The 18,357-nt window shown below is 40.8% G+C and overlaps 1 protein-coding gene across 3 annotated transcripts in view; it reads right to left on the reverse strand.

Annotated features, from left to right (window-relative positions):
• larp1 (La ribonucleoprotein 1, translational regulator) overlaps positions 1-18,357 on the reverse strand; it is a 47,523-nt gene that overhangs the window by 14,387 nt on the left and 14,779 nt on the right. For all 3 annotated transcript variants that reach the window (XM_080483645.1, XM_080483644.1, XM_080483643.1), the window contains exons 2-5: positions 11,357-11,421; positions 8,592-8,657; positions 4,868-4,939; positions 915-1,065 (exon numbers count right to left, since the gene is read on the reverse strand). In XM_080483645.1, the coding sequence (XP_080339771.1) occupies positions 915-1,065; positions 4,868-4,939; positions 8,592-8,657; positions 11,357-11,421 (354 nt within the window). The remainder of the gene's footprint in view (positions 1-914; positions 1,066-4,867; positions 4,940-8,591; positions 8,658-11,356; positions 11,422-18,357) is intronic.

Here is an 18,357-nt window from a genome sequence, read left to right on the forward strand (position 1 = left end):
GCACTGAAGCTTCATGAAGTTTTCTGTTGTACCGTTACTAGTTTATTTACACTCACTGGTGCAGATCACATAAATACATAAACAACCACAAAGTTTGAGGTCTGAAGGTTTCTGCATTGTTGGCGTCTGTATCCCTCCACGATGTAACAGAGGTGATAAAATATTTAGTGTCCTTCTTTGTAGCAGGCATATGAAGTTATTGAGCAGCGATGGTGCAGCGCGGGAATACGCACTTATCTTTCAGTCAGCGCTGCTACACCAACTTCCAAACCCCCATGATGCACCACTCAGCTGTAGCCATTTAATAACTGATCAATTATAAAGAAATTATAAAGAAATTGTGTCAGAATGAGCAAATACGTTGCACAAGTTTTCACTAAATAGTCGTCTTTCATGCCACCGTTTCAGAAAATAAATGACCTTTTAAAAAAAAAAATTTAAAAATAGATGTAGAAAGAAAGAAAATAAAAAGAATTCATTGACTTTAACTTGATGCATATTTTGTCATTGACCCCTTGAATGCCGGTGAGAGAAACTAAAATGAGCCACAAGCAAGATTAATAAAGTTTTAATTGAGTTTTTGGTACCAGGTTGTCAATGAATCCTACATTATGTAGGAGAACCGTGGTTTTCAGGTTCAGAGTAATAATTCTGAACTAGAAGTTTAAAAAGCAGCAGCAGAGTCACAACAGGTATCAAGCTTTCTGTTTCAAGATGACTGGACATTCCATTGTTGGATTTTATTTTTTTCCTTTTCAGCTCAGAGTAACACACAGCTTCTGTCTGGATTTGAACACCTTCCTCAGGAAAAAGACTATTTATTGCATCGAGAGCCTTCAACTAAATAAGTGAACTGAAAAGAAACTCTTTGAAGCGTCACTCTGTTAATGTTTCTCTTTCTGGTTGACGCTCACCTTTTTTCTTGGGCCCGTTCTTCTGGGAGTCGTCGTCTCCGTTCTTCTCCTCTCCAGAGTCGTCGGACTTGGCCTTCAGGTTCTCCTTGCTCTCCTCATTGCTCTCCCTCTTCTCCTTCAACTCCTTCTTGGCCGTCGTCCTCTTGGGGCCCTGGAGAGTCGACAGGCAGGCAAGAGATTTAAGATAATCTGCAAATATCTTCCAGGGAGTGAAACTGAAACTGATATACCTTTGTGATTTAGTCTGAGCTCCAAATATTTTACTTGTAAAACATGCAAACGTGCTTGAAAGCCTCCTCCCAGTCGGCGATCGTCACGCGCAGATCAACCAGAAGGTGAGGTTAAACTATGCTACTAATGCAAAACTTCGAATGATGCCAGTTTCCTTTGCGATACATTTCGATTCGTTCCAGCCTGGAAGATCTTCACACACGTCAAGCTTCGACACTTGATGCAACTGGAGCTTCAGCTGGCTTCGAATGCGACGACAAAAATACATCTCTTCCATATGCAAATGGGACAAACAGACACCGTCAGGCCACGTTTACGCCACAACGTTTTCAAATGAAAAGAGAAAACTTCCGCTGTGTTTTACATAACCACGAAAATCGGAGGTGCTGAAAATGCAACTTTTTGAAAATGGCTCCCAGGGCACATATTTTTCTTAACAGGAACTTGGATTATTATTACGGTGAATCACAACTATCAAACTACCAGCGTGGTCGTCTGTTCATGTGAATGTCTGTGTACTCCCATTGTTAATGTTTCTAGCACGTCGTTCTCTGCAGGTGCATCTGGTTTCATTACAAAAACAAACAGCACCCACTAGTGGCTGGGCATGCCAGCTACATCGTTTTTGGTGTTTCTGCTGTTGCCGTGTACACCGACATCATTATCAGAATGTCACAGTGTAAAGCTGAAACTTTTCTTAAAAGAATGTGTTTTCACTTGAAACGTTGTTGTGTAAACAGTGTAAACTGTTCCAACACTTTCACTTCAGCTGAGATCGTCCGACAAATTCAGATTTTTCATCAACTTTGTAATATAACAAAAAACCAAGACGAAGTGGGATACCTGGAGGCTTTTTCATTTCTAGCAGTAACATAAATAACATGAGGAGCTATTGATGGCTTTACAGACTATCACAGGTTGGTATCATCATTGACCAGGAGGGGAGCAATTGACAGTGAAAGGCTGGGAAACCCCGAATTGAATTCTACTTCATCGGAATGCATCTCTTACTAAACAGTCACGGGGTAGTTGTTAGTTTGAGCATTTCGTCTGGTAAGTCACTCAACTTCTTCATCCCATCAATAACGTACGGCTGCACTTTGTCTGACAAAGTTGATTTATAATCATTCAACACAGCAAATACAGGCAAAGGTGCTCCGATAAGCACCAACTACCTACACGGGGGGAAATGCTGCTATTTTCCAATATAAAGCATGCATTATTTACACCAACTTCAATTTGATTCATAATTTCTCATGAGTTCCGGAGGGCTGTAGAAAGGCAGATTTGCACGCAGTGATGGATTTTGTATTCTGGTCGGTCTCATGTGACAGCGCAGAGCTGATCCTGCTGACCTCACACTGACAGATACATGCTGCTTCATCAAGCACGAACCGGCTTCGCTGCTTATCTTTGCTCACAGAGCTGATATCAGAGTTTATTCAAACAGAGTCTGGCCGCTCCTCCGAGTCACCGCTGCCCGCCTATCAGCACACACACACACACACACACACGTATCTGCAGGGTCCGACACTCCTGGGGGGGGGGGGGGGGGGGTGTTGCATACGAGTCACGTCAGGCCTTTGTCTCATGCCAAGTTAGTAATTAAAAGCACAACATGTTAAGCACATTTGAGAGATCTCGTCTAAACCTGATCACACTGAAAACTTTAAACATGCCGCATCAGTCGACAGAGAGGATGCAAGCTGTGCAACAATGTTTAAGCAAGTCTTGAAGGAAACGTATGGAATTTATTAGATAACTTTCAGCTTTTTGCATGTGAAAAACAAAACATTACTACATGGGCAGATCTGTCATCTTGGATGAATCCTTGTTTATATTCAGGATTTCTTTCTCACGGCTTGTGTTCATTCACAAACTGCCCGCTGCCCATTATGGAACTGAGTGTTGTGGCTTTTTGAGGAATAATGTGGTTATTACATAATTCTGGAGTCACAATTATCCGAGTTGACTGGTTATTGTGCCTTTTCACTACAATATAACGTCAATTGTCCTGCACAATGACAAGGTGACAAAAAGTGATGAGATTAATTGGTTCTAAAATTAGCCATGTGAGAATGTCTGTCTCGCTGGTGATCCGTCCACTCAGCTGCGACTGACCGACACTTTTATACCATGTTGAGATCCAAGTAAAGCGCTTTCATTTAAGGAGTCCTCCACTTTGAATTGACAGTACATGAAGAAAAAGAGGCACAGCAATTCAAACTCAACTATTAACCTCACAATCAAAGATTTAATTGTAACTAAATCCTAAATAATTTAGAGGTCCACAAGCAAAAGGTGATCCGTTTGTAGGATTTGGAGCTTTTTCAAATGAAACTGAAATATGGCGAATTTTAATTGGAATCATCACAATTAAACATGGGAGATTTTTATACTTTATTTACTCCTCTTATTGATCATTTTTGTGATGAGAAATAATCTAATAAATCATAATTTAAGTCAAACTTTGTTATCTTCACAGAGGCCGATTGAAATACTTAAAAAATATAGATTTCAGTCGTCTGCTTTTATGGCAGTAAAAGTGAGTGAAAATGCTATTTTATTAAATGAATGATCAAATCCAGTTGAGTATAAACTGACCAAACTCAATGCCATTACAGAATTTATAGATTAAAAAAATACATAAAGATGTGCTCTGTATTTCTGGCTGGATCTTGGTAAATGTATGTCATCTCAATCAAGTCTAACAATTTACAATGTTATTTGCAAAAAAACCTGAAAAATCCTAATAAAACTTACTGCATGCAGGACTTTTTTTTTTCTCATTACATATGATCAAAAATAGATTGTAGTATTTAACATTTTCCTATATATTCTATAGAGGTGACCCAGTTAAGTGCCATTAGTTGGTCCAATTTCCATAAATTCTTGAAACAATGTCCACATATCTCAACGTATTGCACAGCTATTTTTATTAATGTATTCAGTGAATGCTATTGTGCAATTTTGCAAGAAATTAATAAAGTACCAAAAAAAGTATTTTGCATGTTTAACGGTTGCATATAAATGTGCTTAACGTTGACTGTGTTGACAAAAAAAGAATAATCTACTCAAGTAAAAATGAATTTTGAAACCGTATTAATGCTTTTTGTGAGACGTCTTGAACCTGTTTTATACGCAAGTAGAAAACATTCTATATATATTAGACATACTTAAGTAAAATACAGCCACCTGACAAATCGACTTAACTGCAGTACAGACTTTCTGAATGCAGCATTTTAAGACAAATGACACCCGAGTTCAAAATCACGGTTTAGTTTCAGCTTTCCTACATTTATGCTGATATAAAGAAGCATATCGGCAGGAAAGTTTAACCTCTGGATCGTCACAAAGTGAACACAACATGATGAGGACACAGGAGAATGACTTGAAAGTGTGCAAAAACACAATTTGAAAAGTGAGCGAGGGTAATGATGAGTGATGAATGGATGAATGAAGAGTGGTTGTGAATAACGTGGACATCTTTCTCCGGTCAGTAGAGACACCAGAAGCTGATGGCTGGTCTCTGGGTTATAAAGGGAAATGCCCATTCAGAGTTTCCAGTCTAATTCAAACCAACACTGAATGCGCCTCGAGCTGAATGTCAACACCGTGTGGCGTTTAACTTTGGATGTGGCGGGGTGTTGATGGTCTCATTATTAGATGCATGTCAGCAGGGAGGCAGGCGGCAGCGTTCCCGGGCTGCGGGGTGAACTTACAGTGAATCTCCATGAGTCTCTGACCTGCCTGACAGTCGGCGGGCAGGACACGGTCCGTGTCACTGCCTCGATCTGAACAGAAGGAGGGAAGAGGAGTTTAGAGAAGACAATGAGGTGGACCATGATGCACACACACACACACACACACGTTCAGACATGCATATGTACAGCACCTGATGGAGTAATGTGTGAGTGCTTCCTGCCCAGTACTGCTACAATGTGGTCGTTTTGTGTAATATAAACAGTTTTCTGTGTTGTGCTGCTTTAATCCAACAACACTATGGCAGTGTGCTGCTTCTTCTTGTCATCAAATACAATCAAAGTGACGAATGATTGTTGCTTAAGCTGCTGAGAATATGAAGCGCCTGCTGAGCTCGCTCTGCATTTACACTTTCTGTTATGATGGGGCTAATGCGGAGTGATTATACCCAGACAGGAACGCTCTATGTTTCAGTTTATTGCTTTGAATTATTTCCAATGACGACAGCATGGTGTGAAATGAGGACATGAATCGGTGTGTTTGCGACGCTGGTTTGTTGCCCCTCCTGTTACAGTATTTTTTTTTAATTAATTTTCCTTTTTTAAACCCAGAGAAAGGAAATATGCTCAATGAGTTCAGGACACAAGACAACAAAATGGGATGAAAAGTGATATGAAAACAGGTAGAGGGGGTTCGGTTTGGGTTTCAAGAACATGACCGCTCCAAAAAGCAGAGAAAAGAAAAACTATTGGACGGAACACGAGACTGTTTTCATTCTGCTGAGTCACTCAAAGCGGATTTCCCTACTTAACCTGCTGACCCACTGAAAACCTTGTTGCTCAAACTGGAGAAAGAGAACAAGTCACAGCACAAAACAACTGTTCAAGTAAACTATTTCACAGGATAAATTGGGTGAATTTTATTAAATATGAATGAAAGGGCAACCTTCTGCACAGTTTAATTCAAACATGAAACTTCTATATATTTATTGCACATTAACTGAAATAAAGGCTTTTTTACAACGATTTTTGTTTATAAGCATGAAAATAGATTTCCAATGTATTTACTTTGTATTTAAGGATTTATTGAGTTATTTTGAGCACTCTGGCTCCTGGCGGTTGTTTTAAAGCACAATACAAAGACATTTTTTTTGGTAGGAGTGTGAAAATAAAAGTAAATATTCTTTGCAATGATCTTTTTTTGAAAGATGTACCTGCATGTTTTTACGTTAGATCTACTAATGTGTTCCCCCCATAGAATTATCTGTTATAAGACAGATAAAATCATTAACAAGATGGTTTATTGCAGGAAATCACTATTATAACGTCCAACACAGACGCTCCAACCAGAAGCTCCTAGTATCTCAGCAGGGTTTTGGCCTGGATGAGCTGCAGGTTTCACTGGTTGAATAACGGCTCTAAAGGTTACGTGATGGTGGTCCCTCCTAATAATAGCAGCAGCACAGATCCAGGGGTGGTTTCTTTCACCAAGGTGGTCCCTAAAAGGACATCCTTTCCCAGGCTTTTGGCCTCCTCCTCCAGACCCCGCCCCTCTCACCCTGGATTTGTGTCACCGGACCCCCGCAGGTTATTCCTGGTGCTGATGATGTGACCCACATTTCCCTGCTCAGGAGGGCACACGCCCGCTCTTTTGCCCCGGCTGCCTTAAATAGGTGAGGTGAGTGGGGTCGCTCGCCCGGTCACAGTATCAAACGGGGATCAGAAATAGAAAGTGGCTCCGGGGGGCGGGGTGACGGACGTCCGCTGCTACTGTAAGAGGGCTTTAAATCAGACGCATCACCAGAGTGACCAGCAGCTGGAGGAGACCCTGGGATAAGTGTGAAGGAGCAGGGCTGTGGGGAGCAGGGAGTGTGTGTGTGTGTGTGTGTGTGTGTGTGTGTGTGTGTGTGTGTGTGTGTGTGTGTGTGTGTGTGTGTGTGTGTGTGTGTGTGTGGGGGGGGGGGGGGGGGGGGTCTCCACTTATCTCAAGCTAACACATGGCAAGGGGAAAAATACTGTTGAAAAGTCTAAAACAAAAACTTTCAGAAAAATTGAGATTTTATTAAAGAAATATTGCAATACGGAGAACACTTGCCTTATTTGCTGTATTTCTTTTTGGAATACTACTTTGCTTTCCAAACTGAGATTTTCCAGTTTAGCATAAAACAAATTCTGCAAACAAAGAGCTGGACGCCGTGTTTTATCTGAATGAGAAATCAATCTTGCAGCTTGTTTTCCTGTTTATCATCTCTCCCTGTTTCTCCATCCCACTGTGGCACAACATATTCTCACTTACCAATAAAACTGAAAATCTTTAATTGGAGAAGTAAAAAAACAACAACCCGATTGGCTATTTCTTCATTAATCTCCGATAATCAGCTGGTATTACAGCAGCTTTAAAGGCTGGAACGACTCCGACAAACTAATTTGAATGAGTGAAATTAGAGCTGCCATTGATTGGAGCTCTGGGCTGAATGAGACCGCTAGTTAAAGTATTTACTGGCAGAAATAAACAACTCATATTGGTGTTATCACAGTGCTCCGTCACCTCACAGCCTGAATATCTTCACTTCCAATCCGGTTGCAGGTTGTATATTCTGCTTGTGCATGGGTTCCCCAATATGCTGAAAGGCGTTTAAATACCTGTGATAAATAAAAGTATACTGAACGGACTTTTCAGGTTACTGATATAGTTCACCATTTCATTCTTCCTCTCCATTAACACAGAACTCTTTAACTCCATATTTGAAAACGTCTGAGGAGCATCTTTCTGCTTCCAGGCGGTCCCCGGCACGGCGGTGTGTCTCTTCGAAGCCACTTCTTTAAAACAAGAGGAAAAACAGCTCCAACACGCGGTGCAGTCAGCAGAAGCAGACGGTTCGGTCTCGACATGCAGTTTAGCTGCTGCGTAATTACAGCCACAGCCACTAAAATACCTATTGTAGAAAATTCCACACATTTACCTCAGGAAAGTGCAGCAGGAAAGTGGAGCTGCTCCTTCTGATTGGCTGTTGACTGCTACTTTTACCTCTCAACTCCTACGAAACTTTTCTGGTTTCATTGCTTGGGTTAGGTTTATCTTTTAAATCTTTTTGTCTGCAAATATCTGGTTGACAAAGACAAAATCCTTCAGGTTTTATGGCCGTCAAACAACTGCAAATAGGTATACGAGCAGTCGTTCATCCACTCTGCCGTGTCTGGGATGTGTGGTTACATTTGTCCGATTAGGAGGGAACACCCGTGTGGGAGTGCGATCGCTGCCACCTAAACAGAGACTCTTTGAACGGCAGGTCTGGGTCCACTCTGGTGCCATTTAATTGAAGTGTGAACGCAGCAGGCTCAAGAGCTCAGAACTGACCAAACACGGGACGAGACGGGCTTCAGAAGCACCACATCCTGACAGCAGATCATAATTATTGTGCAAACAGAGGAATTCCTGCAGCTGCCTTAACGCCTTCAGACACTTTAGAAGTATGTGCAGAGTGCAAAGTGAGCAGGACGAGAAAACTGCACCAAAAATGAAAAAAATCCAACCACATGATTTTCCGCACAAAAGAATCCCCAAAACACTCTTGCAACTATTTTTCTACCTTCACGCACATGTATTGAGTTTTCTTACAGCCCGTTGTGCACGTGTGACGATCACGCTGCCTCCTCTGCAGCGCCCTCGTCTCACCCCGCGGTGTTCTCTGCACACCTGTCGGCTCGTCACTCCACACACAACAAACTCTGCACCAGCACCTACCTGCATGTCTTTAGTGGCGATCTCCCCTGGAGTCGGCCAGCTGTTGGTGTCCCCGAAATCTCCAACCTAAGCAGAACAGATGTGAATGTTAGAAGAGCGGAACTCACCATTACCCACTTTTTTTTAAAAAGTGTTTGCAAATATTAATGACCTTCACAAGGCTTTTATGAGCTAATTGTCAATCTGCCATTTGTGTTTTGTCTTGAGCAAAATGTTTGGCTTTGCCATTCTGTTTCTATCTACAGTTTACAAGAAGCTGCGGTTATGCAGCCTGAACTACTGCGGCGGACAATCAACGCTGGAGTTGTTTTATCTGCTGAGTCACAAAGGAATAATTTTACGTTCCATGTAAGGCAAAAGGGAAGTGGTTTCATACAAATGCTTGATGCAAAACAGATGAATATCAGCACCAACACACCTTCACCGACTTGTCTATAGTTGTTTTCACATCAACATGGGAGACCTGTACACCTAACTACACAGAGTACTCGTAAAGATACAACCCAGCGAGTATTGTGTGACGCCATTAGTAAGTAAAGTCGCCCAAAGGTAGGCAAGAGAGCACGAGCGATTGTCAGAGGCTTGGTTAGTAATATCAAAGAGAATGACAAATGTAAGGCAGAAGGTAAAATATGTTTTTCTGTCAAAAGAAAAAGGAGGAGAAAGATAGTTTGTACAACACAAGCAACTTAATCACCAGCAGAGTTAGCCCGATGTCGCTCTTTGTTCAGTGGATCCTGGTGGATTTTACTCGAAGCCATGCTACATGCTAAACATGATCAAAGTATGACAGATGCACTCATTAACAGCGAGCTCAGTCCCCTAGTCTACAGTACGCAGAGTAGCGAGGTGATGCGTACTACGCACAGCTTTGTGTGTACTGTATGCTGAAATATTGTTGGAGGTGAGCGTAGCTTTGCTGCACAGGCTGTGTGGAGGCGGTTCACCGCAACGCATAGCCTTCCAATATGATTCGAGTATGGAGTATGAATTAGACTCAATGTCATTTTATAAGTACGCGTATCAGTACTCAGTATCAGCAAGTAGCTGAAGGTTACTACTCAAAGTGGTATCGTTCCTCCCGAGGCGAGTGTGAGCATGTGGAGCAGGGTCAGCTGACCTATCTACCCTCCCCAGTGCTGGAATCAGGTTGGACTCTGATCGACAGCTGTATGAACAGTTGATGTCGAATTGGTTCAATCATAAAAGAATGATGACGTTGAGCACGCAGCTGCGACCATGGAGCGAGTGGAGCGTCCTGAATATCCAGTAAAAATGTCTCTGAACTGGACAGACGTAGAGGCGAGGGAGATTCTGCATATCGAGAAAGATTCTGGGTGAATTGTTGAAAATAGAAAATCTGTCAAATGCTAATGTGTTACAGAGTCCAGGCTCAGTCTTTGACGTGATAGTGATGAACCACACAACAATGTAAGTTAGAGGGGTTTGTTGGATGCAAAGACAGAACATAAACCGTAAATGCGGCATCACAATTATGATCCTACACCTCTGAATGAGCATTTTCTTTTTCATATCACAGATGTTCATGGATTTGAAAGTTGCAGAATCAAGATCACAGTTGTTTTAAAGTTTTTGGGACCCTTCACATCTCATTTTCTTTAATCCATATAATACACATTTTGTTGGGCAGAACCAGCACAACAAAACAGATTATCCACTCGGCAAAAAACGCAGGGGAGATGTGGACTGGGAGCTGTGAGTCAGACAGAAATAAACCTCGGGACAAACATGTTCACCTACTCATAATACAAATATCCTGCGGGAGCATGTACTTCTCCCCGTGGGCAAATGCTATTCTTATCCAGCTGAGCCACCATCAAACACAGAAAACACAAATTAAGAACTATTAAAGTAAAAATCTAACTTTTGAGTTGAGTTCATTCGGAAAAGCTTCTCTCAGCTTTTACTGAATTAAAGGAGATGTATATATTTATTGCTTATTTCTACTTTATTAGATTATTTTATTAATCCTCTCAACCACATTTATTTCTGTGTATTCAATTCACTTTTATCAAACACAGGTTTCATTTGTCCTATATTTTTGCATTTTATCCCTTTCTTGCAATATATTTAACTATTTTTTGCCTCAACCAGTCACTTTTTGTATAATTTGACATATCAATTGCATACCATACAAATACTGTTTGTAAAAAGCATGTCCAAACATTAAATTAATATCTGAGGTATTTGATCTTTGAAAAGTGATTCTACAAACTCGATACCTTCTGAGTGTGAGGCGACCATGTAAAACACTGCTCCACCGTGCTGACCCAACCTGATTTTGTAAGCAGCTAATTTCCATAAAACTAATCAAGAGAGACTTTAGCCGCTGCAAGAAGCAGGTTTCTATGTCATATCAGCTTATCAACCCTCCATGAAGCACTTTCACATAATAAGTGTTTGAGATGTGCTGATCCCAGTTTTTACAGAGTGGGTTTGACTACAAGTGCTTCCACTTGGGTATCTGCCAATAACAAGTACTGATAGAAGTATTTAACACTGCGATGGCCATTCCTAGCATTTCCCAATCACGTTATGGCAAGAGCACCATTTGTATCTCCAATAGAAGGTGTTTGGGAGGATTTGGTGAATAACCGATTCAAAAGATGTTCCATTTTTTTTCATTCATTTGCCTCATTTTCCTTTTTAACCACCAACAAGTAGGCCACCTGCTTATGGAGCTTGTAAAACACTGAAAGAATTGTTGTTGTATGTTGCTCAGACAGACAAACGGGAAACATTACCTTTCCTCCACGTCGGGCCTTTGGAGGGTTGCCTGCTCTTACCACCTTGGCGGGGCCGGTCGACTCTGTAGGAAAACAAAACAAAACAAAAAATAGAGGTTACAACCAGCTCTGCAACGTCGATTATCCTGAAAACCGATAGCTCGATTTAAACTGTCTGGTTTCTTCTAACCATTGTCCAGGATTTCTAAAGCATAAGATCTTTTCCTCTCATCGTCTGACTTAGTGATACGAGGGAGTGAAAGCAGCTCAGTTTACACCCCGGATCAAGTCCTTAGTAAGCTCCTTAAGGACAGTCGACTCGAGGGACATCACCACAAAGAGAGCGAGAGGGGTTGAAATCCTTTGGTGGACGACATCTCTAACAACACCAACAACTGCTTCTATCACAGATGAGTGTTTATTCAGTAGGGATTAACGATTAAATATCCCTCCAATCGACTTGATCGAGAACTATTAGTGTTTATTCACGAAGAAGGCCAATTAACAGTTATGCAGACACAAGTTGTGGGGTTACAGCATTTCCAGCATGAGCTGCTGGCAGTGCTGGGCACATTTGACATCATTTACTCAGAGACTTTGTAACCCTGCCCAGTGTGAGATGCTGGCGCAGCTCACCACGACAAAGTCCTCACAAGAGTTGCTTCCACTTTGTTGAAGCAAAAAGGCTTAAAAACTTTAATGGAACACAGTGGACATAAATATATAGTGCTAAATTTTGAAGGTTTTCTGAGTGTTTCGCTTCCTTTTTTTTTTTTTTTTTTTTAAGACATACATGTTGGGTCGTCTCAATTAGGAAACAACATGTATGTTCACTTGAGTGTGAATGTAAATGTGAGTAAATTCTGAAAGTTGAAAATTTTCACGTGCGAGTCATCTTTGTCATGTTCTTGAGATGTTGCCGTTTAAAATAAGCATTTGTACAGCACACACCTCTGAAAGTGCATTGACACCAAATTTTTCATTAGACCTTGATGAACAAAAACATCTTATGGATAAAAGATGGATAACTTCTGAGAAGAAACAAAGTGGAAAACAACTTTTGTTGGCTGGACAGTTTCTACCAATAAGCGGCTGTAAAAGGGAGGTTAATCAGCAGACCCCCCAAAAAGGTCCAAGAAATATGAAACTAAATCCATGATGCAACAACGCAAGAGGCCGAGTCTGGCGCAGACGGAGGTTAAAACAGTTTGTGCTGGGTATTTATTGCCAGAAAAATGGCAGCTTTTTAAAACTAAGCTTCTGTAAGAAGCCCGGTGAAAGTGTTCAGGGGCCAGCAGGGGGGAGCGAGTACAAACACTGCATTTACAGTTTACTGTATGCAAGTCTGAGAGTCCCTCAGGCAAGAGTGCGACCTACAGGAGGTCACGTTTGTAGGGAGCATGACTGCAGAGAGAAGGAGCTTTGTACAGAGGCACGGGCTGCTTCAGCTGGCAAATGTAGTTACACAGAGGAAGTGTGATTCATGTACAATGTCAAGACAGACTGAATTTGAACTGAAAGTGCAAAGACATGAAACTATATTCGAACTATATATGAAGTAAACGCTAATAGTTGATGTCAGTGTGCCGTTATTAATGTTGCAATGACGTTAGTTGAAGATACAATAGACGATCATGTCTTGTATTGTAATCACGACATGATTTGCAACAAGGGAAAAAACTTTTGGGGGGGTAGGTGTTGATGTCTTTGTGTTTTGTAGAAACAAAAAACAGTCTCCTCATTTAAACCATTGAGCCATATATTCTTTTATTTGTTATGCTGTTTTTAGTAACTTTACTTTTCTGATTTCTGCCCCGTTTCCCCAGGTATGATGTAAAGTGTGAATAATTATATTAAAGTGAAATATGATCGGCTGTCAACACAATATGCAGCAGGGCTTCATCTGATTGGCTCATGGAAGGCACATACCAAGTCCTGTCGTCTGCGATGAATGTTGATTTCAAGATGACCATAGTTTTGCAATGTAATGTGCAGCACTAATACACATCAACTTAAAATGTACATTTTCTACAGCGTCGACGACCTGCCGGGTTCCTGACAAAATCCATCCATTCTATTAAACTGTGCGGAGCATCAACACTGGAACAGATACACCGTCGTATAGTGAGGGAGAGAAATTGCAGCAGGTCCACACGTGATTTCCAACGAGACTGCATGCTGAAGCTTTAAATTCCGAAAGAGTGCACTTATTATCAAGCCCTGAGGTCAACATTATACACAATGCCTGTCACCCACCAACACTTTAAGATGTTTGTGTTACATGTTGGCCTGAGGCCATTTAGCTCAACCTGCTTGGATCCAACAAACTGGGACTTTATGTTAGCGCTTGGTCTTGAAAGGCTCCTTAATAATAAGGTGTGCAGCAACAATCAACCCAACACTCACACCAAAACACTCTCCTTACTAAACTAAACTCTTCCTTGGACACTCAAATTTAGGCTGGAGTCCCAGAAATGTGGTGCCTGTGTTGAGCATGCCTTGTGAACTTTAAACTATTTGTTTAATTTAGAGTCATGAGGTTGAGAGATGCTGCAGCAGTGATCGCTCTGAAGCTTCGACCTTTGTCTTTGTTTATTTGCCAGGTTGTATCATGATCACATGTCCTTCGCAAACGCTTAAGCTCAAGTTACGAGGTAACGGAGATTTCAGTCAAAACACTGTGTCTTGGAACATGTTCATTTTGTTCACTGATCAAGGGCCAAAACACCACATTTGTTCTTCTATATAACCTGGAACACGCCCATAAGCATAATTTACGCTATCTAGAGAGCGTGATGATTTAGGCCGTTTTCAATTAAAAATGCAAAACTTCCATTGTGTTTCAGGTTTCTGTTTAGACAACAACGATGCTCTGATCCACTTAAAACACAGGTTTTTGAAAGAAAGCTCCAAAGGTGGAAGTTTCTAAAAATGGTCCGACGCAAGTCTCCGTGTAAACGAGGGAAAATGCAACTTTCTGAAACCACATGGGTAGATGACATGTAGGTGACAAAAACGCTGCTACTACATGTGTTCACCACGGCTGTAGTGAATAGTTCTTCTCATACATGAGTAGATGGACAACAACAACAACAACAACAACAATTGCCTCCAGAGTGTCATGAGATCCGACATTGTTTTTAAATCATTGCCGTGTAAAAGCAAAACTTTTCTGAAGCACAAACACAAAAACAATGCAGTTTGAATTGAAACGTTGCATTAACCGGGTCTCAAAGTCAGTGGATTAATTTTAGAACGGTTCGATAAGGCAAAAATATGTATCGTGCAATGTTTTTCCACATTTATCAATACTCATTGGTTTTTGCTGATGTTGTCCATTTGAAGAAAGCATTAATTTCCATTTGTAAACCTTTGATCAAAAGGGTTTTTTAGAGGCGTTCCTGCACTGGTAAATTTTTTTACATCTTCACACTCACATGGCCCCATGGTGGTACAGTGATCAACACTATCATAGGGAGAGTCCCAGTCTCAAAACCAGGTTGGATTTTGGGTCTTTTTCTGTTTGCATGTTCTCCTTGTGGATGAGCGGGGTTTTCTCCAGATGTTTTTAGCTTCCTCCCACAAAACATACCTTCCATTTTCTTAAGTTACCTGGAGAGTGACTGCGAGTGGTTGTCGGTATCTCCGTGTTTGCACTGTGTGACAACACAAACATCTGACTATTGTCAGTTTTTACAAGTTAAACTTGTTAAATGAGTTCTCAGCTCCATCAAGTTGTTCTTTTCATTTAAGTTTGGGCAATGGTTACGCTGACCTATGAACTATTCTCTTCCAACTGTGACATTCCGTCTCCTTAAAATAGCTTTCTACTATATCTAGCTACATGTAATGTAGGTCACTAGTTATAACTATATATTTATGGCCTTTAGCAAGAGTATTTGCAAATTTCTCTACTGATAAGTAAGCGATGGGTCTCCATATCGGTGCCATTTATTCATGAAGTCTGAGTTCAACGTGGACTAAAGTCTACAAATCTGGCCTCCATTTAAGTTTAAGCGTCACATGGCCAAAAACCAGAAGTTGACTCATTCAAACAAACTTATACATTATCAAACAGCACGATTAGGAGCATGAATGAATTGAATGTGCCATACAGCAACTTTCAGTCAACTCGTCTCTCCTTAATTCTTTTCTCCAGAGGTAGTTTAAGTATATGAAGGACTTTTCTTTTCATACAGAGGCCATGTGAAGTGCTCCATGTAAATGTTTGCTTTGTGCAGCAATCTGCTTAACTTCCTAACCTGCCTCCTTTATAATTATGAATGAAAGCTTCTTATTGCATGCTGCTATTTCCAGGGGTCAAATCATTGTCTGGTTCTCAACAAATGTATAGTTGTTTTAGTCTAATCACAAATAACGACAGAAATAAGAGGGTTTTCTATAAGAGAGGGCCAAATCTAAAACCAGTTACTGTTTCCAAAAATGTCTGAAGTTACAATGAGTGATTATCATTGGATTACTATTGGTGTACCTGAATACACCTGGATTACATCCAGAGGTTTTCGTTTTACCCACTAAATTATGACCGAGAGCTCATGGAAATGCTCGGAAATGTGAGAATCAGTAAAGTAACCGATTGTTTGTCCAGTAACATTCATGTCTAATCTCTAAAAAATGTAAAAGGTCATTTTCAGACAAAAGTGAGTTTAATTTCTTTTGCGATGATAATGTCTCAGATTCCTAAAAATACAATGAAATAGTAAAAAGGAAATAAATTGCACATCATTAGTCTGTCTTCAGTATGACCCCGAGTTCAGCCTATCACACAGAAGAAAATTATTTGTTTTCCATCTACATGATTGAAGAAAACCTGCAATTAACTTATTTTACTACAGTCAGCATACCATTAAAAACAACACCAGTGATGTCAAGTCTTAAGACAAACAAAGAAAACAGCCTTTTCTCTGCAAAGCTTCAGGGAGGAGACTGAACTACGCAGAGATATATTGTAAAACCACAATGTGAGAGGACATGGTTATCAACACGTAGCATCTGATGGGCGGACTGGACCTAGAATATTGGATGACGAGTAGAAGTTCTTGTGTATTTTGCATCGAGGTCAACTTTGACGAATTTCGACGCTCACTGTGATTTTGTAAGAGTAAATGAGGGATAAAAACTAAAGGACCCTATTGTGCGATGTTAGCAACACAATCCACTTTTAGTTTCCCTCCTCTTAGAGCATAAACAGGGATGGTTTTCAGGGAGGTAAGCAGCAGGGGTCACAGGTGCAGAAAGCATGACGGGCTCGGTGTGTGACGGCTATTTTATCTGACAACTGAACCGAATTACAGGATGTGCAATCACAGAGAGAAACCACCATAAAGGATATTGACAAAGCTCATCCCAGTGCGAACCTCACAAGCAAGCAAACATGCGTCGATTGTTTTAATCTTTGAAGTGAAATTTAGCAGGACTGAACTGTCTATTTTTAACCAACACTTCACTCAAAGTCACATTTCTGTAGTTAACTATAGTTTGTGTGTATAGTCCTGTTCTATTCTGGGCACAATGAAACTCTCGATGACGTGCTTCAGTAAGTCGAAGGAATCAGCCTGAATTCCTCAAGTATTTAGCGCCTCTGATCTGCTTAGCTTGCGTTGTGTAAAGAACAGTAGCTTGAAAAATGTCTCATGGCTACTTGCCAAGCATGATACGGCACATTTCTTACAGGACATCAAGCCTTGCCCAAGGAGATGATCTGATATTATTGCATTGGATTTTCTCTGAAGCTTGTTTTCAATGGTTAATCTCAGGCAGTGGCACAATTGATGTAACCAACGAGATTTGATTGCGTCTTTCTGCCACATCATCATGACGAAGCCCTCTTACATCAAGTAAAACAAGCAGCAATCTTGTAGCAAACCCTGTAAATTTCACTTACTTAAAATAAAGAATAGAATTGAACTTAGACATGGAATCGTAACTTCTCAAGACCAACACAAGAATATCGGATGAAGAAAGGATCCCCTCCTGCGGAGCAATTGGACAAGAATGAGAAGACATGTAATGCATCTGTTGATTTTTACAAATACGAAGCCCTCGATTTAACACTTTAATTCCCTAAAGAGAGTAGATCAGACTCATGGAAAACCCCCCAAGCAAAATTATTTTGTAACAGATTATATGATAAAATGTGATCGAGATTATTATTATTTCATGAATTGAGGCTTGATCCACATTAATTGGTTTGACTGTAGTTTGTAAAATTGGTAAATAAGTCGAAGAGTCCAGGAACCTCTGCAGCTGCTGTACAATCAGCTGTTGTTTCTCGAGCTCGGCCACATTGTGCCGATCAGCTGAGCTGTGAGCTGCCAATGTCTTCACTGATCAGCATGTCAGCATCACTCACGTCGCCTCACAGGCTCCTCAGTGTTTAGGAGCATATCAGATTACATCAGGTGATGTTTAGGGTCAAAGGACAACCTCCCAGGGTCAGGACGCGTGCCTAACCGTAAACTGCTGCTCAGGCAGTCACATAGCATCGCATTGAGGTGAGACAACTTTCTACAACTATGCTTTTTTTTTTTTTGAAAACCCCCCAAAAAACAAACAGAAGAAAAACTGGGAACTTTCATCCAAGCAAAGCAACTTCTTTACTATAACCATCATACTAAATGTTCCATTTCATGCTGTACTTAGCAATTCCCTCTCTTTGACATTTTGTTTAAAGGTACTTTTAGAGTCCACACCTGTATATTTAGAAGCTTTTAGGGAAACCCTTAAAACCACAGGAATCCAGGTTCACATTTAGCTCCTGCCGCCCAAAAAAAGTCCCTGATTCGTCAGTTCAACCCCAGTCCTGAAAATAATGAGAAAGTAGCTCGAGAAACATCCAACCAGAAGTCTTTCCAGGAGGACAAACGAGCCTTGTGCTAGTTAGACAAACTAACAAATCGATTTGAGTTATATCACTGACTCTTTCCAGGTTTACTAGTATGTATCAAGCAGTTTCATCTTTGATAGGATTCTTGCATTGAAGTCCATTTTTATGTTCT

This window comes from Lipophrys pholis (genome assembly GCF_963383615.2).
Source record: "Lipophrys pholis genome assembly, chromosome: 16".
NCBI classification, from domain to species: domain Eukaryota; kingdom Metazoa; phylum Chordata; class Actinopteri; order Blenniiformes; family Blenniidae; genus Lipophrys; species Lipophrys pholis.